The 24,407-nt window shown below is 35.4% G+C and overlaps 1 protein-coding gene across 1 annotated transcript in view; it reads right to left on the bottom strand.

The window, feature by feature from the left end:
- Positions 1-2,132: 2,132 nt before the first annotated feature.
- The window catches only part of fng (Fringe glycosyltransferase), a 64,732-nt gene continuing 42,457 nt past the window's right edge, over positions 2,133-24,407 (bottom strand). The window contains exons 7-10 of the mRNA XM_090415496.1: positions 21,849-21,919; positions 12,354-12,448; positions 6,868-6,950; positions 2,133-4,594 (exon numbers count right to left, since the gene is read on the bottom strand). Coding sequence (XP_090271622.1) covers positions 4,540-4,594; positions 6,868-6,950; positions 12,354-12,448; positions 21,849-21,919 — 304 coding nt within the window. The 3' untranslated portion in view covers positions 2,133-4,539. The remainder of the gene's footprint in view (positions 4,595-6,867; positions 6,951-12,353; positions 12,449-21,848; positions 21,920-24,407) is intronic.

Genomic DNA, 24,407 nt, shown 5'->3' with positions numbered 1-24,407 from the left:
CGCAGGTAAAAAAGACGCCGGGAGATCTAGTGGGAGGGTAGGGGAGGGGGAAATTGTTAGAACTTCAGGAAGCAGAAAAACTTCGAGGGCGAGTGTCGATGTGGGAGGTAGGATGGGAACCGGAAGGTTCGCACAATGGCTCTTACGAGGAAATGCAGCAATAGCGTTATTGTGCCCTTATGGGTACTTCAGTCGTAAAATGTCTGTGGGAGCCAAGACAGTACTCCAAGGGAACTTTCTCAGTTACCGAAATCTCAACTTTCCTTGTAACCTACCTTGAATGTATCAAAAATCTGATACTGCCAACAGATCTGCATAACTGTTGTTTGAATAACGAAGTTAAGTCTATCATAGTGTTTGTTGATGCTTGATGTTTTTGAAGACTGTATGCCAGAGCTGGATTTACGCATAACCTAGATAATCTACAGTCTAGGGCCTCACATTACACGGGGCCCCACCTCGGTATAATTATCCTATAATATATTCAGTAGAGGGGCTTCTTAAGTTATACCTTAGGGGCTCAAAACCTTATATATGAGTAGTAAATATTTATGGGCAGCTGAATATTTCACGGACACAGATTCAATGTAACACCAAATGTTGTCAACTCCAGTCCACAAAATGTTCTCAAAAACCTATATTACATGAGTATAGCGGGTGTGCTAAGTCAGAAAAGCCGAGAATATTATTTTTTTTTTCAGAGTTGCAAATATTCAACAATCAGGGATAATAAAATATATAAATAAATAAATCACATAGTTCATATCTTTACCAGCAAAAGCGTCAAAGAAGTTTCCAAACCCAATGTTAATCATTCACAAAGCAAAAGTTTGAACAACAAGACAAAATATAAAACTAAATGACTTGAAGGCAGATATTCAGTTGTTTGCCGATGATACAAAGTTGAGTAGCGCAATAATTAATGAAGCTCATGTAGAAAGCTTACAGGGTGATTTAAATAAGCTGGCAGCATGGGCAAAAGATAATAGATATCAGTTCAATGTGGCAAAGTGTCAAGTTATGCATTTTGGGATTAAAAGATTACAAGCTGTGTACCACATTGATAGAACTGTGCTCTAAGAGGTTGATGAGGCTAGAGACTTGGGGATGTTAGTAGATAGGGAGTTCAAGTTCAGAGGGTACATTGCTAAAATGTCCAAGATAGCTCATAGGATTATTTGGCTATTGAATAATACACTAACATACAGAGATAAAGAAGTTATTATTCCTCTTTATATGGCGGTGATACGTCCACATCTGGATTACTGTGCTCAGGTCTGGTCGTCTGATTCCTTGGAGGTGAGGAAGTAGTAGAAAAGATTCAGAGGCAAGTGACCAAATTGGTGAGTGGTGTGAGGAATGCTCCCTACATTGATAAATTGAGAATTTGTGAGTAATAGAAGTTGATTGATAGGGGAGAAGAGGGGATATGATAGAAACATTTAAGTTACTAAAAAGGTTTTTATAAGATTGATGCAGAGGAAATATTTCAGTAGTGGGATAGTGGTGGAAGAACAGGAAGTCATCCCTGGAAATTAAGTAAGAGTGTGGTTAACAAGGGTGTGAGCACTACATTTTCCTTGAAGAGTGGTCCATGAATGAAATGCGTTGCTTGACTCAGTTGTGAATGCTTCGTCTGTCAATGAATTCAAGAAGAGGTATGATAGATGTTGTGTGGATAGTTTGGGTCTCTCGTGATGAGCCTTCTGACCCCATGGAGATGCCATATAATAATAATTATCTAAATATATTCTGTTTCTTCAAAGACAGCAGGCAAAACAGTCTCCCTCCAGAAACTTTTTTTTTTTTTGAAAATCGGTAGGCTTGCTCTCTGCTTTTCACCATTGCAGTAGTAATGCTACTACTGCTATTCGTGTTCTTAATCTTAGCCACCTGCTCTGTATGCATCTATATGTCGAACTGCATGTGCTTTACAGTTACTTTTTCTGGGGTTTCCTGGTTAAAAACGTTTTTAACCCAGTTTTTCTGGGATAAAAAAGGGAAAAATTCCCGCGCTTGAGAACTCAAAACTTGGGAATCAGGTGAAAAAAAAAAGCCCAGAAGTTTAATTGACTAATTTTTCTTATGAAAGTATAAGTCAGTGATATCTGATCAATAAATAAACCTTTTGAAAATTGCGTAAAGTATTTTATTTCGTCCAGATATAACGACATTTTCTATACATTACATACAGATATACATCTCAGTTCTGCCTTCACATCCTCCACACATATATATTGTACAAAAATAGCTTTTGCTTATTTACATGAGTATGGCTAATTCGTTTTAGTCTATTATACAATAATTACATGACATACAGAGACCATTAGGTGGCGCATTAACAAACTTTCTCCAAGTGATAACGTCTTGCATAGAGAATTAGTGATAATTTAAATTTCAAGCCACAGGTTATATTGAGGCTTTTTTAAATCTTATTGAAATATTTTCTCATCCGCGAATATACTAAATACTGTGAAATTTGTTAGTGTCAATATTATGTAGTATTTTGATATTTAATAGATTTGATTCGCTCATAGCAGAAGATTGCATCATTCAGATATTTGATCAGTGATTTAAACCTAATAAAAGTCTGAAATAAATGATTTACTGAAACGCAAAACAAAAGAATTTTGATTATGTAGGAAACGAATTTCTAACGTAACTTAATGCAGTGCAAATAGACATTTGTTTGTGATTTACGTTTTAATACCAAATACGCTGCAACTTGGCTGTAATCGTGACGCGTGTGCAGCCGACAAATGACATACGCTATATATACTGAGGCGTTAATGCAAACAGGATATAAATAGTAATTATAGATAAGTGGCAATATTTTGTTTATTCTGTATGAATATTTAAATTTCGCATTGGCGAAAAAGGTTTTGTTATTTGCCTGACTTTAGTGAGCTGATTTGTTTACTTCAATTTTTTTTTCTTAATTTCTTGTATATATAAAGGAGAGTGGAAGAATTTAAAATCATAATATCATTCAGTTTTAAAAATTCTACAATTAAATAATAGCATATGAATAATAGGTTTTCAAGACGCGATATATTAATTCATTCCAATCTTTTCTATTAAGATGGCACGAAGCTTTAGGAGAAAAATTATATGCACCAAATCAGTGATCTCTACAACGAACAAAGACCTTTGATTATAAAACAGAATTAAAAAAAAAAAAAAAGATTTCATAAAATTTAACATCTTAGTGCAAACTTTAACAATTAGTTCTTACAAAAATGAGTATATTGATTAACTAAATATAAGTTTCTGACAAATATATCATAAATGAATGGTTTCATTCATTTTTTTTTTTTATTTGGCACAATCATCTCTTAAACATTTAGATGGTATCAAATTAAAAACTGTCCAAAGCATTTCATAATTTTAATCCAGGGATGTTCACCCTACGATTTGAACGATTTTAATCAGGTTTAAAGAAATCGATTTAAAATCTGCTTATATATATGTGTGTGTAAATGTATGACGATAATATGGCGTCATATATTTACAATTTCACTAGTAAGGGAGTCACACGATCGTCTTCACTATTAACTCTTTTTTTTTTTAACACAATAGTAATAAGTCTCGAAAGAACATATTTTAATAATTCTACAAATATTGTGTTTTCCATATTTGTTTACGTTACTGATTTTTTTTGACTAATTCCCCCTCCCCACCCCAATTTTGTATATCGATGATCTGACTCTTGATTAATATTCGATTGAAGTTTGGTCCATATGCCCGAAAAAGCTGAACAACACTGTTCAGGTTTTTCAGGTTCAAAACCATGAATACCGTCATTTAGCAAGATTTGATTGAACAACAAATTTTATATTACATATTAGAATTGAGCACTAACAGTACCTCCTTTCCTATATAGATTGCGCACACCTAACGTTGCTCGGAAAACAAAACAAAAACAATTTAAAAAAAATTGAGGTTAATTTACAGAGTAGCCATTGGCACCATATTTTTTTTTTCACATTACGAAAAAAAGTCAAAAAACATTCCGTCAAAAATGACAGTAACAAATATTAAATTGAAAATGTCATAACTATGTACAATAAACTTCTGACTCAAAACTTTACAGTGTGAGCGGTCAGCCGTCATAAAAGTCTCATCAAAACTATATACAATGGAACGACATCCCGGGATAACCAGAGAGCAACAGCTGGCGGGTAACCATTCTCGGAGCTAATCACATGACTGTGGCTCTCGACAGGTGTTCAGCAGTCTGGCTAGCAGGCTCGAAGCTTTGGGGGGTAAATTATCCAGGGATCAAGTCCTGTGGGCAAATCCAAGCCCCGTCGAAACTGTACATAGCGACCATCTCCTGTTATTGTGAGGTACAGGGAGGGGATAAGGGGGGAAATAGAAGTCAACTTCAAGGTTACTGGTAAGAAATGACAGGTAGCTGATATTCGGTTCATGAGGCGAGTGGGGTTGGCACTGTTTTTGGCAGGATGATGTCGGCAGGTAGGTCGTCGTCAAACTCCCGCATTTTACCGCTGTCTTTATCACAGAATGCGTTGCTATTCACCTCGGACAGAAGCTGAAGTTGGGGAACAGGTGGCAATGCAAAGATAAAAACCTATAAACAAAAAAGAAAGTATTTTGTTTTTGCTCACTTCATCGTACTTGCTCTTTCTACATGATAATAACTTTATGACAGTATTAACAAGGTGTTTAGTAGTAAATTGTTAATTCGATAATTCTTTTAATGCATTTTCACGAAATATATACTAATTTTGCGATAAAAACTGCAACCCTGTTCTTAAAAACTCAACTGAAATACAGAAATAATGACCTTGACTTTCGCTTGCATTTTCGAAATGCAACAAATTCAAGGAAATTTTTATCCAATATTCAGAGCAGATCTGCGACAAGAAAATCGTGGCGTCATTTCCTTTTCAGAACAGACAGTGGACATTCCCTGTCGGGAGTTGTGAGTGATGGACATCCACTCTCCTTGAAACTCTAAACATAATTAGAAACTCTTTCCTCAAGGTCAAGCATGGCTGAGAGGCAAGTCACATAACCGCCTCTTTCCTCGACCACTGGACGCTGGTATAATGATTCTAATTATTATGCAACGCTTCACGGCTAATGGCAGAAAGAACGAAGAAAAAAATTTTCCACATTATACTCAATAGGCCAATAAATGAGACTGCAGCTAGCATCAAGCTAAATAGCCTCTGCCAAGACCCATTATTTCCCCCTTGAGGCCTCCTCACTCGACATGTGTTTGATTTATAACAAAAGTGGCCGCCTGAGGTCACTGTATTAGCAACCTTGCACGTCAACAAATAACTACTTTTTAGGCAGCTACTGTATACTCGTGCCTTTACACTCAAGATTCACATTCGCGAATCCTTTGTGTGTACAGTAGCTTTTGAACAGGAGGCAGTATCTTATAACACATACAAGACTGAAGTGAAAACCTTACAGCAACTTACTCCTTTATTCATGATTGAAAAGACCTCAAATGGAGGTGGTTTAATATTTTCTAAGCTTATTAAAATATACGCAAAACTGTCCGAATAAAATGCCTTTGTTAAGCTACGTAAAGTGAAGTTATACATGGGAGAAAAACTGTTTAAAGCGCCTTAACTTGGTGAACCGGATTTTTTTTGTTGTTGTTCCGACTTCACTCTGGCTCTAGATATGAACATATGTTTTCGCATGTCCAATATCACACTTTTCAGACTAAAGTGGGGATGGGAGGAAAGTTTGGTCGGTAGGAAAAATATCACTAGCTTAAGTAAATTCCATGGATCACATTTTCTCAGGTAATATTGTGCGCGTGCGTTTTAATAACAGATCGAATTCATTTCTTGTATAAAGGAAATTATGTATTATATAATTAAATATCAGTTAAAAATGAGAAAAAAGGCATGCCATTGAGCAATCATTTATTCATTAGCGATTTACATATCGGAAAAAATGGCATTTTACACACACACACACATACTATATATATATATATATATGTGTGTGTGTATTTCTAGCTTGGCTCCCACTGATGAGACCTCAATAAACGTCGAAACCGGTCTGGGTAGTGGCCCCTTGCCTTTAATATAAAGCATCACATATCTCCTCCAGGAGATGTGCTTTGTATTAAGGGTAAATATTAAGATTAGTGATCAGAGCTTATTCTACTTTTACCCTGAGTTGCCTTGGTCTTGCACTACGTGCAGGGTCAGCTAGACTTGCAACACTTGCAGGCGCAAACTTGACTTGTTTGTCTGTTTGCTTACTTGGGAAATGGAGTAAAACCAGGTTTAAAATAGCTTGGTATCTTTAACATTTATTATAGCCAAGGTAAAATACTTTCTACATTATATAGTGTGTGTGTGTGTGTGTGTGTGTGTGTGTGTGTGTGTGTGTGTGTGTGTGTGTGTGTGTGTGTGTGTGTGTGTGTGTGTGTGTGTGTGTTGCACAAGTAGACTATATTAGAAAACAAAAAAAAATGTGTACTACAAAAATTAAAAAATATAATAAGATAAATAAAGAAAAATACAAATTTACAATTGCGAATTATAAATTATCTTATAGTATGCAAAATTACGCCTTTTTCACCCCGATTTGCTCAAAACGAACGAACTTAATACTCGTTCATTTTGCTCTAATGAACAAGTGATAAGTTTTAATCAGAGTATGGGCTGCGAACTTAAAAAAAAAAAACAAGTCTTTAATTAAATAGCAAGATACTCTATAATTTTTTCTAATATGCCAGACACGGTATCAAGTCTGAAAGAATAATTGGCCGTATTTTACCCAACCCTGTTGATTTAGATTTGAAAATGATAATTCATATCCACTCCTACTTCACGGTACTTCCTCTATTCCAGATCAGTTACTTACCTGGTGGGATCTATCCTCGGATCGAAGCCATCGATTGACAGGACATTCATTTCTCTTCCAAACCGCGAGTAACTGAAGGAGATCTGAAAAATGGTAAGTAAATCCTATGAACTTTTCTGCATAGCAAAAGGAAAATTTCAGAAATATTCTTTTGTTAACTTTATGTGTGTGGTTGGTGTTACATAAACGTTCGATTCTTTTGCGCTTCTCTAAATCATTCAGGCAATACAAGTTGATTAATTTTGAATCTTGTTTAACGCTATCTTCCAAAATGCTCCTTCATTCTGCATGATTAATGAACCATGCAAGTTATGGTTTGAATTCCGTGACGTAAATGTTTGTTTATTTAATGTTATTTCGAAAACATAGCCATTTCTTTCATCTTAACAATAGCACGGTATTTTCTTTAATAATTTTGGTTGAGGAAGGCATCAGTGTGAATTAGGTTCTTGAACGATCCGAAGATCATTCATGAATATTGCAACTATGGGAAATATTTACATAACGTACTTCTCCCGAATGTGCCATAAGCGATACAAGTCACTAGTTCGAATTTTTACAATTTTAGCCCAAACTCTCAGGATACTGAGTCCATTTATTACATTTTAAGAAGTTAACAAGCAAACAACAAATAAACTACGTTCTGAAAATATTACTAAATTAAATCTATTAATATTCGTTTAGAAAGCAAACTTATTTAGAACTTCCCAAACCGAGTTAAAGTATCAAACTGATTGGCTTGGCTGTGTTATGAATCAAAGAACTTCGTTCCAACAAAGCCATACGAAATTAAAATTTCTTTTATTTTCAAAGTTTCAAATTTTTATTTCCAATTTTATCTATTTATTTATAAAAATAAATTAGCATTTTTCTTCTGGTACTGGTATTGGCAATCGGACTGACTTGACAGTATCTCTGAATAAGTCTTGCAAATCTTGAGTTTCAAAATGGCCTAATTCTTATAAGCGGGCTCCCAATTCCTGGCAATGAGGATCGCGTCTTTGGTTGTCAAAGAATTTTCATTTAGTATCTATTCTGATATGGTAATTACTAGCGGGCATATTCTTATTAGCATCTGTAATACAATGGTAACAAAATACATTCAATAACACAATTTACTAATATTGAATATTAGAAAATATTAAAATTATATTTAAAGAAAAGATATTAAACGTCGTTTCCCCCCCCCCCCCAGGGCCAAATGCGTTGAAACTAGAAAGTTTTAAAAGTGACAGAGCTTATAAAAGTACAGCTTTCAACATCGCGAGTTGCCTGTGTATTACACTACTTAAAGGACGACGAACTTGGTCCAGAAATCCGTATATTCATCTTCTAATTGAGCGTTTCGTCCGTCTTAAGTATAATAGTACAGTATCTAGGCAGCAACTCTGATGCCGAAGGTTGTACTTCCATAAGCTCTGTCACATTCGAAATTTTACACCTTCAATATATTTAACTCTTCGATATATTTAACTGAAACACGAATGGATATTTAATATCCTTTTTTAAAAATAATTCTAATTAATATAATTATTGCTTTCAATAGCAACTATTGTTTTTAAGAATATTTAAAACTAAACCGATTTCAAAGATTAAAAAAAAAATCATAAAAGCTATTAAAATCCTCAATAAAAATTAAAAGAAATCGCTCCTTGCTTTCTGTAAAGGAGCGGTTCCGTCCAGATTCTTTCCCTGTACTGATTTCAACGGACAGTGTTAAGAGCATGCTTACAGAATGAAAACACGAGCAAAGAGATGGTTAGAATGCGAAGAACCTTGATAAGGACGAATACGGGATGCTAGTTTCATATGAATTGATTTCCTCCAGTTAAACAGGCAAACCTCCATAAGAACAATCGCAGTCGAACAGCCTGAGTTGCTTCGGTCGTAATTCCAAACCACAGCATCAACAACGAGGCCGCTATTGACATACACACAACCTGACCTTTAAGATAAGTCTCGCTAGCGCCTAGCAATGAAAAAAAGCAAAACTCCATAGCAGCAAAAAACGTTGGGATGGGAATGAGAGCAGGGACTATCTGTGCTCGGTATCTCTTTAAATCTTTTGTTTACTGAAGACCAAAGGAAGACAGACTTTTTTTTTGAAGGGAGGAGAGGGATTGAATATTTGAGGAGCGATGATTATCCTTCAAGACCGCGTTCACAACAATCCTGGAAAGAACTGTTTGGGGCTGAAATTGGCACATCGATGCATTCAGGGGAAGAAAGAAAAAAAATCACTTAAAAATTCTGATCGTGAACGTTCAGTTTTTGACAATTCTTGACAAGCTGAAAGTATTAATTCGATTTTTTTCTTAAAAAAAAAATCAGAAGTCATCCGCTTACAGTACTGAAGTATTTTATGACAACACAAGACGGCCTAAATTATTAACAGAGTGGAGATCTATCGATGGTAGTAACTGAAGGGGAAGATCGAGGAACAGATAATTAGATGGAATTACAGTATTAGGTTTGGAATGCACTGAATGAGAAAAGCCGTAAACAGAATGAATGGAATAGAGAAGATCGGGTGACTTTCGTAGATTAAGTAGATTAATCCAGATTGAAAGGAAGAAAAAAAAATAGTTCATCTATTCTGTGCTTTCTCTTTCTTTATTAGCTTGCAAAACAGTACATTTTAAACAGTTTATTTAAAAAAAAAAAAAAAACAGCTTCTCTTGTAGCAAAAGAACTTTTTAATTTGCGATTTTGAGCTGTTGTGAATCAGCTAGAGACGTTTTTTTTTTATTTTAATTCCCTTCCAGATCGTTAAAAAAATAAATAATAAATATATAAATTTTTAGGACAACTTAAAACTGACGTTTTAAAGTCATATGAGGAGTTCTATTAATCTGTAAATACACTTAACCCTGTATATAATCCTTGTCATGGTTGTCCAATTGGTAGAGTGCACTCAGTATCAACAAGCGATGGAACTCAAATCCTACTGTAGGTATGGATGTTTGTGAATGTCTAAAAGAACCATGTTGGGTTATATCTAAGGAGATATAACCTTTATTCCACCCGTGGTATTCAAATATACAAACTATACCATTTCGTGGGTGGAATTCACCTAAAAATCTCTTTTGCTTTGGGATGTGCATTCTGTTTACCACTCACTAAATGTTTACCAACGTGTATCAATTTATATTACTCCTAATTTTTTTTTTTTTTTTTACAGTCAAAAATTAGGAGGGCTCAACCAGTCCTAAGGGACAGTCGAGGAACGGGAATCCTACACGAATAAAATAAAATAAAAAAAACTTATAAAATGGAAACGGTTTATCTCTGATGTGGATGTTTGATAAGTTAATCGTATTGTCTCCACTAAAAACCTAGTCAGTTTTCATAGACAAAGGAAATCTGTTTTGTTCTGGAGGAAGCGTTTAAAAAAAAAAAAATCGAAACAAAATATCCAGCAGACTGTTTCTAAAGTCACACAAAACGCGCTCGACAGGATATCACAGTATTCACTATTTTCATTTTAATGCGTTTATTTCCTTTTGTTTCCCTTTTCCGTCCACTCTAAAAGGGGCTAACCCTTAAACTTACGGTCAACGTCCATCAGTACTCGCAGAGAGAGAAGCACTTATTAGTATGTCGATGACACTTCCCGAGGGTAGAGGAAATGGTAATTTTTTTTTTTAAACGGAAACACGTGTCCATTAACAAGTTTCTTTCAGCGAAGGCTGAGAACCGAACCGAACTGCTACCAACATTACGTAGTAATAATGACAAACATGTGGTGAGTAGTGTAAGAGAATCACGTGATAGGATTTATGGATACGGAACTCTACCAATGTGAAATTGCGCATCGATAGTGCCACATGTATATATGAAAAACGCTACCGTTGACGGAGCGCAAGGTTTATTATTACTGTTATTTATTCTGTAAAAATTTACATTACTTATATTATGCACGTTCTCCAAACCATGAATTAGTTTTTTTAATTCATTTTAATCCCAATGGAGAATCGCTACGCTCGCTGCACACTAGCTAATATTGCAGCACATTAGTTTTTCTTAATTATTTAAAATGCGAGGGGGAGGTGAAACTGGGAGCTTAGATGGACCGAAAGGGTTTTTATGGGGGGGGGGGGTGATATCGTAGCATCAATATGCTGGTGAAGCGAAGTGGCATTTTTTAACTTTACGAGATCTCTTCCATCTGTCATTTCTCCGGGAGGCCTTCAACAACGCAGGTAAGAAAGGAACGTTAATTAAACACGTGCTTAGAATACCCCCCTCCCCACTATATACAGGTGATTTCTCTTACTGGGAATAAAGAGAAACAGCTCTTTACGATGAAAGTGTCTTCTGCATTCTAGATGGACAGACTTGCTTGAAAAGGCTGTCGCTTTCAATATTTGACCGCCCATTGTGTAAATAGGTCTACAAAGGAGAATAAAACAGGCTTCGTATATGCGCAACTCAGTGTGCAAGAGAAGCGGTTAACGCAATTTGACCTCCCTTTCTGTTGCTGACGAAGCATCGCGTAAGCATAAGGGAAAAAAACTAGGAGATTATTGTCGTTCCATTCCCTCTCATAGATGTCCTATTGAGGTGAACTGGTCCTGCTGGTCTCATCCTCTGTCTTTGTGTCTCGGAGCATCGTGTGACCCGAGGCCAATCGTTAAGAGAATCATCCGAAGGGTCGTCGTCAAGGAAAAACCTGATAAAAGCGCTCATCATGAAAAAAAAAAAAAAAAAAGAAAGAAAGAAAGAAAAAATTAACATCATATCCCGCCGCCAACCAAAGACATGGATGATGGTCGTCTGAGCACGCAACCACCTTCCCCACACATCCTGGTTCTTTAACGAGGTCACAAAAGGGACATCACTCAATCCTGTCACCTGGCCAGGTTCAAACCAGGAACGTGGGTGTGGCTTTTCAGATGCTGCATTCTTAGGACGGCAAGACAGCGCCGCTCTCCGATAACGAATACATCGCAGCTTCATGAGGAGGTCGAACTACCTGAGTTTAACAACCACGGTCATGTGATATTCATGAGCTATCGACTTCAGAAAGTTGCTCTCCACTGAAAGTTTCGAATTACTGATCGGGCAAATGTCCACTCTAAGGTACAAGAGTGGACATCTGCCAAATGTCACTGCTGAGAATTACAGCTTATTAAAATAATGTTATATTCGGATAATTCTCTAACATTTAGGAAGATAACTGAAATTCGCCCAGATATAAGATATTTCTCGGCATTCTTTAGAAGTATGAAATGGATTTTATTTGTCCGTTTTCTTCTACAGAATCAGTTCTAAATGAAAGCTATCCTATTGTAACTTGTACACATCTAAGTTTATTATCAGATGCTCATAATATGACACTTTTTTTCCTTTGCTAAATGGAAATTCACCGAAAATTGCCTTTCTTCACTCTCTCTCTCTCTCACACAATCCTAAAGAGCTAAGTTAGCCTGAGAATTATATGCGCTGCTTATAATTTTGAATACATCTTAGAAATAAATACTTACTTGATCAGAATAGGTTTCTGGTTTGATAAATTTCATGGGTTCAAAGTGCGAGTGGAACTGTTCGACCACAGTCAATTTTTTTTTCAACAGGTGTTCTGCAAGTACAAAAACAAGTTCGAACAATTGTTAGATCCAGTGCAATTCAAATTATGAATTTATCTGAAGATATTAAGAACAAAACTTTGTGTATTTCCATAACTGTTTTTTTTAAACAACTAATAATTGCAACGTGATGGGAGAGGGATTTGAAGTTCTTTGATACTTTGTGCAGATAAGAGATTAAAAAAAAAAAAAAAAGCTCAAACCATTTAAGGATGATGAACGCACGTTCATTATATTGTATAGAATCTTTCTGTCAAGACATTAAATGATTAAATAAAAATCAGTCTCGGAGAACTAAACTGCGTCTGTTGAGCACTTAACAGATTTTTCTACTTATATTCGTCTACTTATATCTGTTTATATAGATCAAAAGACTATTGGAGAGTAGGGATTAGAAGCGCCCTCCCTGCTACCAGTCACAAATGGATTATATGGAATTGTTTTATCGATGGACGTACATGCAAACTAGGAGTTCTGGTGACAGTGCAGTAAACTCTCAGTTTTTCTGAGAGTCTGCTCCCACTCCACATCAGGAATGCTGATTTAATTAATTAAATAGCTTTAAACAAACAACCGTGCGAACATTGATCAGTGATGCCCCGGACAGATATAAGGAAAATCATGACACGTCTGTGCCGTAAAAAAAGTCACCACTGAAGATGTTTAAGAAGTGTCTGGGGATAATAGGAATGACGTGAAGCCCTGCTAGGGTCTGTGTGCACATACTGAATGCCATGATTGATGAGTGGCTTGCTTTATCAGGGGGACCCCTACCAGTCTTAGAAGCATCTTTCGCACAGCTTTATACCAGGAATCCTCTAAGTCCTTCATTTCTCAGTCTTCCCGTGACCGCGTCTTGCTCTAAGGCCGTAAATCAAGAATGTCGCATGGCAACGCGTCGCCCTATCTTCCATTCGTCTTTTTCCAACGAGACGGGAGAGAGCAAACAGACAGCAAGATAGATGGAAGGGTTCTTTTAATGTCCTGAGGCTAGGGACAAGTTACAGCAGCAGCAGCTGGCGGTTAAGGTGTCGGACACACCGGCCTTCACCTGCCTAATGATTGGGATTTTCGTCACGCGCTGAAGCCCTGCCCCCTTTTGAGAAGTGGCCTTGTTTAGACCGCTCTCTCAGAGCACGTGTCTCCAAAGTGCCTCTGTGCTCCCTTTCTCTTAAACGTTGCATAAGAGAACCATTTTGGGGCTATTCAATCAACCGTAACCATTGTAGTGGAATAAATAATGTTGGAGTCGTTTCTTATAACTGAGCTATAATCATGCACTTGTCAAATAGCGTGCCAGAGACAGATTTATAAAGATAAGATAAAACTTAAAATTGCATATACAATATATATATATATATGCAGTGTTGATTTAATTCCAGCTGGAATTAAATTATAAAACTTGGTATACAAGAATTAATCACGAGTTAATGTCCCTGGAAAAAAAAAAAGAGAGACGAACGTGTTTTTGTTATTTTGTCTATTGTGCTTAATTTTAGAGATGATCCCTTAATCCGATCTTTCTCATAAAAATATAAATTCTGTATTTTAGTGAAGATAGTCAACAGTTCTGAGAGTATTATTGGAAATAAGATGGAAATAATTAAGGCTGTGAGGCCAGTTTATCTGTTAGTTGAGTTTGTTTCTTGGTTTGTATGTCTACTTCGCCGAATGAAAAACTGCATCCTCGCCTTTTATTATTATTATTATTACACCTCCAGGGAGCCCAAAGACTCATCGAGGGAGGGCACCTGCTCTACAACTTTCTGTCTCCACCAACTGCATCTATTATCATCTACACCAACGCCATCTACTGCCCACCACCACCACTAGATTGATTTTCACAGACAATCACAAACATCCATGCCCACGGCGGGATTCGAACCCGCAGGCTGGAGAGTGGATATGCTGACTACTCGGCCAACCAGGACGGCGCTTTTAGACGTGATTTGTACCCGGAGAATTTTCAACCAAAGGGCAAAAGTGTTATCATCGCGATTGAGCTAATTCCGAAGGAAAAAAGCACTCTCGATATCAGGTCGGGTCTTTCGTGCTCAATTTAGTAATATCATTCAGAATTTTATTATTGTTATTGCCATTTAACTTCTTACATGACTTTTCTTAAACATTAAATAAGCCACATAAGAATTATAAAAATATCAAGCGTAGTCGGCTGATCGAGGAAGTTTTTTTTTTTTTTTTGAAAGATTTATTTTTAAATGTTCATTATTTAAATGTTCAATACTATGGAACCCCCCGTTCCATAGTATTCTTAAATGTTAATTCAACTGGAAGAAATAATCGGCCAGATTGTCTCTCCCATTTTAAACTTGGAGAATCCTCTGGAATCATAAACAATTTCAAGCCATAATTTATGATGGCCAGCATTAAGAGTTTACAGGCTTTACTCGTCCGGAGATTGCAGATGCTGGTGCCATTAAAGAATGACATCTTTTTTAGCATTCACTAGTTCTTCTTATTCTTGGCTTCTGGGAAGTTGAGTTCCGTATATAGGCAACTTCCTCTACGAGGAATCGTCACCTTCACAGAGGGTGACGATTAATCTCGAAAGATAATTTGACGTAACAAATTTGCATCAGAAGCAAGTTTTCTTCTTCATTTTGCTTAGTGGAGCGAATGGTATATTCATTCACGCTGTAATGGCGGTTTACCGAAGCATGACTATCGCCGGCCTCTAATCGAGGTGATCGCTACACTATCAATCAGTCACTTGATTTCTTTTTGCCTGGTATACTATTTGAGTAACTAGGCATCTCAAATATTTCCAAAAGGGTAACAAAAAAAAAAAAAAAAGAGTAAAAGGTAACAGTGAGAATTCTAGCGTATACTACTGCAAGTGTAGATTTAAGAACTTTTATAGTAAGATATTTTCATGAAGTATTTACACGCATCGACCAACTTGTCCGTGCTGTTGCGTTTCTAGCGCGTAAACCGCTGTTCAGTGAGCAAAAAAAAATTATTTGTGCATAAGAAAATCAAAGAACCGTAAGATCCTACTGTGTATGCGCGGTCTTCTATTCAAAATGTATATTTAGCACGTGAGGTACCAAATTCCACCGCCTCTTATCCATACTTTTCCAGTTGACTGAGCTCTAAATAGTATTTTTATTTTTTTAAATAGCAATTTATTATACTGTACTGACAAAGGCCTAATTTCTTGCCGATTAGTCCTAGAAGACTTGTATTATTCTTTTCCCTCTCCCCCAATGTTGTTTCTATCTGCAAAGATAAACCACGTTTAACTAAGAGTAAGGACAGGGTTGATGCAGTACGCCAAAAAAAATCCACGAGTCGTTCAAGAGCTTGCCTGACACACTAGCATTAAATTATATAACCGCTTAAATATTTTAATTATACATTATTTAGAACATAAACTAGGTTCCGAAACGAAAGGTATTCGAAGTTTTAAAGAAACTACCTCCCAGTGAATGCCAGTTTGGTTTTCCTGGTTTTCAAAGCATTAGAATTAAAAATTTAGAATGACTTTTTTTTTTCTTTTTTCTTTTTGTGCAGAGAAAAAATGTTAATTGTGTAATAATAATCAGGCGAAGATTTAGATTTCTCATTGATTATAATTTCTGTTTCATGTTCCTGTTAATATTTTTCTATTCTTCCTATCATGGATTTTTGGCCCCCTGTCTTGTTCCGGTTTCGTGCCATCGCTTTCTTGATCTTCCAATTCCAGTTAATTTTTTTTTAATTTATGTACAAAAATATTTCAATGTATCCGATGCCTGGAGGAATATCCCCCCCCCCCCCGTGCTGGATTTCTCTAAATTTCCACCGTGGGCGAGTTCCACAGTTACAAAGCTGTTGCAAGTTCTGGTTCAGCTAATCCACAAACTGAAACAACGTAGTGCCCTCTAGCGATACTTTTGCAAAATGTTTATTATTAAATCTCTTCAAAGAACTTCAACCTGTAAAATATTTCACTTTAATTAAATAAGAATGGGAAGGATGTGTTCTCTCTCTCCATCTCTCGCACACCAGGAAACTAATATCCACGGACTGTGCAAGGCACATACGATAACAAGTGTCACTGTTTAGGGCCATTCTTCTTCCCTGCGGGCATGCAGACGAGACCTTGGCTGAAACTTCACCGCGAGCGACGGCATAAGGATAACTAAGGTGACCTTTGGGGGGATATCATTAAAGTGGCGGTTTCGCCATTTGTCCCCAGGTAACTTTTAATTAGGCTGGCTACTGTAGGTAATCACTAAATCTTGGCAGTGTTGCCTGCAGAGGTCGGAGATGACACGAATGCACCAATGGCAGAGATAAAAACCTTGAAAATTACAGGCCCCTGGTCAGTCCAGCCACTCAGGTGATAAACCTCTTCGCTTCTCGGTACCGCCCTGGGGCTACAGCTAACACCATCTTACGGTCAAGCTGAAGTTATACGTTGTCACCAAAGTTGTTAAACTGGCACGAAAAATAACACGCATATGTAGAATATACCTTGAAGAAATAGCACTCATGTCAGTGAAACGTTGAGGCGAACACTGCATTTATTATGATTACGATCAGTCTACTGTGATTGCCTTCTTTCGATTGTTGTTGCCTAGAGAAACAAACAAGAAAAAAATAAATAAATAACGCCTTGCGCTAATCACTTATATCAAGTGGGCTTCGCGCAACAGTCATGCAAAATTATACTTTCCAAAAAACATTTCCTGTCGGTGAATGAACACGAAACAGGTTTGAAGATTGGTTTCGAAATGACCTAAGCCGCCCAATCATCATGATGTCATTCATGTTTTGTACTTAAGAATTGAAACTAGTGCAATAGCCTCTGAAAGGATAATGCAAGACAATCTGGTTGATTTCTAAATGCCTCAAATAAACAAGCATTTACTTCACTCTTCCAATCATCAACTAAACTAGTTTTAAACGTAAAACAAATCATATCTGGTTGCAGAAAAATCAGTTAACATGTCAATAAGTCATCTTGTGTGTATGAGTTTAGAAACAGGAACAAACCTTATGAATCTTGGTATTAAGCATCTGTAAGTTGCGATTTTCGGAAATAGTGAGAAAAGTGAAGAAATAAGAATACACCTAACTTCGAACTGTGATCTGATGGGATTCTTAAAAAAAAAAAGTAAAACTTCAGATGTTCAGGGTGTTCATTATTCAGTTCAAATGAATAATGAATACCCTGACTGTAAAAACAGCAAATGAGTGAAAGAAGAAATAATGGATTCATGTAATTTTGTTATACAAATCCCATCCACGAAGGCTGCTGACATATAGTGATAGTAAGTACATTAATATTAATACCATGGATGGGTTAAAGCAGGAATCTAAACTCAACTGGAACGCGGGCCATTTGCTATAAAAGTGTATCTCAAGTGGGCCGCAAAAAATTTTCGACTACAAAAACCTGCACTGATTAGAATCGAAGGGAAGTGAAAGAATGAGTATAAATAAACTGGAAAATTAATAACAAACATTTTATTTATTCTAAGTCATTACAAGACATAAAATAATATAATAATTATGACAACTCAAAAAAATAATAATATAAAGAATATTTTTATTATATTAATATTTACAATAGAAAGCATTTAATCCGAAATTAAATTTTATTTGAATAAATCAAATATTTATACATTCTAAAAAAAGTATAAACTCTCATTAATAACCATCACAAAAATTTACAGCGCCTCCTGTCAGCACAAACAAAAAAAACAAATTTTTTTTGTTTGTGCTGAAATAAAATACTTCTTTTTTTGTGGGGGAGGGAGTCTATATTTTGGGGAATTTTTTAAATGTTACTGAAAATATTTTTGGGGAAAAATAATATTTTCGGGTTAATATATATATGATAATCGGCTTTTACTCGGTTGTTGTGATACATTTTAAAAAAAATATTTAATGACTAAAAACCGAGATAACTTATAAAGATTTTAATAAGAATAATACGACTGTTTTCGGCTTGTAACAGCCTTCCTCAGGTATTCTTAAAGGACAAGAATAGTAATAAACAATGGCACGCCTGTTAGAACAACTTGAAAAAATACAACGATTTTTATGTATCAATTATGCGTGGCAATTTTTACCTGTAATCTCCAGTTTGTTTTGATACTTCAATGTTTATTACTATTCTTGTCCTTTAAGAATACCTGAGGAAGGCTGTTATAAGCCGAAACTAGTCATAAAGATTTTAATAAGAATAATACAAGTTATCTCGGTTTTGAGTCATTAAATCTATTTAAATATATATATATATATGCACACATATATACACACATACACACACACACACATGCTTGCATATAGTAATTTAATTTCAGTATTTTATTTTTTTCCCGACACTTGGCAACGTTTATTGTTAACCAGCCTGCCAAAATTTGGACTCAAAGATTGTGAGCATCCGACCTTCATTATGGCGGAAAGGTTGACGTCGGTTAGTATTGATCTGTGGGCTGTTTTGTTACCTTTCATACATGAGAATAATTGCTCACATAAATAGGTCCTTCCAAAATAACATAGAATATTTGCTGCAAACTTTTTTATTTCCGATATTTTTGACCTAAATAATTGTATATTTTTGGTACACCAACTTCTTGGTATTTGGCTTTTAGAAAGGAATCATTTTGGAAATCAATAAGTTCCATTTGAATACAAATAGGAACTTTTTCGAAATTAAAGGGAAAAGGATCTGTAAAAAGCGAAAAAGCAACTTCTTGCTCCTTAAAATCTTTAAATCGCCTATGAAATTCTTCTTTTATCTTTTCTAGAAAGTTTTCAGAAAAAAAAAAAACTGAGAATGTGGATGACTTACCAAGAATCTCCTCTTTTATAGCTACTTCCGGCATCGAGTGCGGTTTCCTTGTGTGTATTGTCATCTTCTTTCGCATTATTCCAAGTAAAAAGTACAAGTAATTTACAAGATTTCAGATACGTAATGAGCACCCTTCACGAATGTCTGAGAAGTGAAAGCAGAACGTAAAATAGACAGCAATGGTAGGCCAAGAGAGATAGAACAGCTATGAAGATGTGGATATGATTGGTGCGGTATTAACAAAAGATCGCGTTACCAAACCACAAAGTCAAGCCGGCATTTCTGAACTGAAACGCGTGAAGTTTTTATACCAGTTGTCTCTAATCGCGCTAAAGAAATATATTACACAGACAACAAATGCCTCTACTTCATTCAGTGGTACAATAAAACTACTCGTTTTTCTTGCATTTGCTGTATAATGGCAGTTGGGGAAGACGTTGTTTATTACCGCTGGGTGCGAGTTATCATCCCCAAAGTGAAAGTGGTTAAACATTATTTTCGTGTGCGATGTACAGTACATGCAAAACGTTTTAATTTCTTTTTTCATAAAGTAAAATCAGGGTACAGGGGTGTGAGTCATATGCGAGGGCGAGTTATATTCAAGTAAACACGGTATTTCTGTTTTATTATAAAAAGCAACCATCCTTTTTTAAAAATCTTTCCTTGAGGCGTCGGGGGCCGCACGCGGCTTGCCAGTTTGACACCCCTGGGTTAAAGGATTAGATAATGAAAACATGAAACTTTTCCAAGTCACTTCAATCCACTAAGCAGGATGAATGTCTCACATCGGGAGATTTATCTACCAACTAGAGACATAACATCCATGCCAGTGGATAAATCCGAATCCACATCCTGTAGAACGTAGAGTGAATATGCATAACCACTTGACCAACAAGCGGTCATGTTGCTTCTTTTTATACATACAGAGTTTGGGTAGGTTCTTCTGACAACATGTAACATTAGTATCGTTACAGAATCTTCACCGTAGTTTTAGTAATTGTACCGTTAATGTACTAAGTAATTTTTTTTTTTAAATTCTTCATAACAGCAAAGTAGACCAGCATAATTTTTTTTTTACAGCTTTTATTTTGAGGAATTAGGCCACTGTTGTATTTATCTAAATAAAAAGTTGCAATTTTTTAAAATTAATTTTAATGCAGTTTGCAAAATGCTTAAATGTTTGTTCGATTCAAATGGTCCGTCCGCACAAAAGTTATTATTTCGGAACTCCGAGTGGACGGATTTTATTGAAATTTCTAATTCTGAATCCCTAGGGAAAAAAATTCTCATTTTCGTTCCATCGGATGATCATTTGCAGGAAAGCAAATAGGAAAAAAAAAATTGTCATAATGATATATTGCAATAACTTTGTTCTGGTTGAATAGAATTCATTGAAATGTGAAATTTTGGATACGCACTAGAATATATTAACCTTCGTTTATTTTTGGTTTCAATCGGATTATTCTTGTTCGCAAAATGATTCCAATTGAAAAGTCCATATTGGCTGGATGACGTTAAATAAAAATCGATATGTTGGATCTCATTAAAATTTATCGAAGTCTCAGTCGAAAAATCATAATGAAAAAATTACATCATGACAGCACAAGTCAAAAACTTAACTCTTATAATTCATACAACATGTGACAAAAAAAAAATTCTCGTCAAAACGACCGAGATATGGATAGCCGAAAAATTTAAGTGTAAATGCCTATGCTACAGTGCTATTTAGGTTCTTTATTCATAATTTCATTAATTTTTATTTTTTTAAATAATTGTCCTGTTTTGGTTGGCAAATGCGATTGGGAATAATTCTCTAGCTGCATAGAATTTTGTAATAAAATTTGATATTTAAGATCTCTGTTAACAAATAAAGACTTGAGCTACCATACATCTCATATTTACGGAGATCGTATTTTTCCAATATTTCATTTTTAATAATATTAACGGATTGTGTGCATACCTACAATGAAAGACCAGTCTGGAGAATGTTGTTTTAAAATAATTGCAATATTTCTTTAAAAGTTAGATTTTACTCGTAAATATATCTTTTAAGGTCGCTGAAATATTAGTGAAGATTTCTTGAATGCACAGATCTTTATTTTTATGTTACATAAAAATATAATATCTTTGTCATTGCGCTAAAAAGAAAAAAGTAGGTTCGTACGTTGTCGTTCGCCATTTTGAACTTGTGAAAACTGATATCACTTGATATCTCATCTTCCTTTACCCTCTTTTACTTTGCATTGTCGATATCGTCTTTCTACGATAAATTTGCCTTTTAAAAGCAAAAGAAGAAGGAGAAGAAGGAAAAAAAACCTATCACTACCCTAGGGGACTGACTAATATTCCTATACAAGTCCTTATAGAAAGTGCTTTGCGTTCGAGGCAGACCACATTCGAATCCAGGCGTTTTGTCATAAAGCATATTTTTTCGTATCGATCTTGAATCGAATTTCATCAAAATTGATCAGTATGCTCTGTTCAGCGTGAAATTTGATTTAGTGCTCATGGGACAAGTGAAATCTTGAATTTGAATTGCATAGAGCTAATGATACAATTCTGTACTAAACGTGCAGGGTACTTACCGATGATATATCCCATAGTTACGTCATCCGGCAATCGAATCTTCTCGCCAATGCTGATAAATTTCCCGCCGCTGTGGAAAAATAAAAAGATAATCTCTAAGTTATCCGCCTTGATATTTTACGATTATCGAATGTACGTAGACACAACAGAAAATAAGAATCCATAAATATTTATAATTGGCAAATAAAGACTTTTTTTTTTTTTGCATGCTGATTAGAATTTCATTATCACTTACAAAATATCATATTAGATTTTTATTACTGATAACATTCAGCTTTTACTATTCCTCAACAGTTACTCGAGATTTTGGGCAGTGCGCTTTTTTGGATATTTTTAAAACAACTTTAATAAACAAATTAAAGCAAGAAATCATTGTTTATATTGGCAAAATTTAACCATCAGAATGAATTAATAATGTAAAATAAAACGTAAGGTTCTTTTCCTAGATAGCAATAGCGTATGCAGGCTTACAAAATTTGTTCATTTACAGACATTCATCTGCGTTTTTTTTTTTTTTAAACCAATATTCTTGACTGTGCTGGAGTTATTTATTACTATCATTAGGTGACATCGCTATGGACTCATCACGGGAGGGCACTCTACACCACACAACTCACCGCACACATCATCTTAATCCTCCATCAACACACTACGCCATCTGATGGCCAGTGATAATATTTTGTCTGTTAATTGCGTGTGTTCAGTGGTCACTTCTCATATTTCTTATAAATTTCAGTACTCAAAATATTAAGCTGTAAATTCAAAGTATTTTTTTTTTAATTTTACAGAAAAGATAAACGATGAAATGTTAGATCGCGCTAACTGCAAGGAAATAAATAATTCAGACATTTATACAAATAGAAGTTTTTATTTATAACAGTAATGGTAACAGCGTTACATAGTGTCTCTACGTTAACAATGTTTTTTTTTTTTTGTTTGTTTATTTGTTGCAAAAGAGACATACTTGCAAATATGCTTTAGCATATTTGCAAGTATGTATCATCTCGGTTGTGCATTGAAGCAAGGTATAAGGACACGTTTTCCACCTCTATCCTGACACCTGCTAACTCTATTTCAATTGAAACGCTGTTCGCTTCCTTGATCACTGATAAGGAACCGTGTAAATCAACGAAAGATTATTAAGAATTGTTTGTGATGCTTTGATCTCTTCCATAAATTACATAATGCTTTGGAAGAGAGGGGGAGGAAAATAAATCTTAGGAAAATAGGCCAGAAGGTAATTATATTATAATGCTAATTTATGATGAAGAGAAGGTTTCTAAAAATCTTAAAAACAAGTTATCTAAGACATTGCAAGCAGATAATGATAAAAGCAACCTATTTTTAAGAGTATCCTATTTCTATTTCCCATTTGACATGTAAGAAATATTAAAGAACTTACCAGGATCAAAAAGCATGTAGATGATGGCAGTCAATGCTTTTTAACTACCAGAAATGGTAAAATTGTTGGAACCTTTTTAAGATGTAAAATAATCAAAACTAAAGAAATCCTGATTGTGAATAAGAGTTCACAAAATACAGTAATATCATATGAAACGGATTAAATGATGGATTACTAGCATATGCGAAATGAAATAAAGATTGAGAAAGGAAAAATGAATATGATAGCTCCCTGATTGCTCTAAAAAGAAGATATTTGCTTTATGCTGTTATTTGAAATGCAGAGGGGGGGGGGGAATGCACAGCAATAGTATAGGAGTAATGTGGAAATGTATATTTTGTGGCTACGGGTTCGAATCCCGCCGTGGGCATGGATGTTTGCGATTGTCTGTGAAAATACTAGTGGTGGTGGTGGTGGTGGTGGACGGTAGATGGCGTTGCGGTTCGTTGTAGTTGGTGGAGACAGAGAGTTGTAATAATAATGTCATGTAATAATAATAATTATACCTACAGTACATGAAGCCAAAACATGGAGATCCAATTAGAAAAAAAAAAACAAAAATCAGAGCATTCAAAAAAGAAATGCTTAAGAAAAATAAGTCTCACTAGTAAGACCACAAAACAAATGAGACAGTCAAACACGAATTACACCATAGAGAAGATATCATAGATATACAGTAATTCATAAACAACAATTAAGATGGTTTGGAAGCCTCTGGAGAACGTCCTCTCAGAGATTACCAATATAGCCTTGAATGGAATCATTGGAGGAAGGCGATAAAGAGCCAGACAAAAAAAAAAAAAAAAATCTTAATCATAGAGGATTCGACCCGTCATCTGAGATGAGGAAGAAGAAAAAAAATATTAGTATTATTAAAAAAATATGGAATAACTTTTTTATTTTCCAGTTATTTATTTAAATTTGTTTTGGAACTCAGTCTAGAGGTTTTCTGCATGTTGATGCAAATAAAAATTGTGATGACAATGAATTCCAGTACTGAAGGATTGAGAGAACTTCTTAGTACGTCACATTTGTTCAATGGTTGGAAAGCTCTGGGGTTCAAATGTAAGGAACCTTAATAAAAGTTCCTGAGTCAGCCCATCTCATACAGAAGCCACAGGGATATTAACCTTACCCAACCCAACTGAAGGATCCT

Source organism: Typopeltis vanoorti, chromosome 3 (assembly GCF_054136105.1).
Source record: "Typopeltis vanoorti isolate ZY-2024b chromosome 3, IOZ_Tvanoo_1.0, whole genome shotgun sequence".
Classification (NCBI taxonomy): domain Eukaryota; kingdom Metazoa; phylum Arthropoda; class Arachnida; order Uropygi; family Thelyphonidae; genus Typopeltis; species Typopeltis vanoorti.
This window is presented reverse-complemented; position numbering and strand designations above follow the sequence as displayed.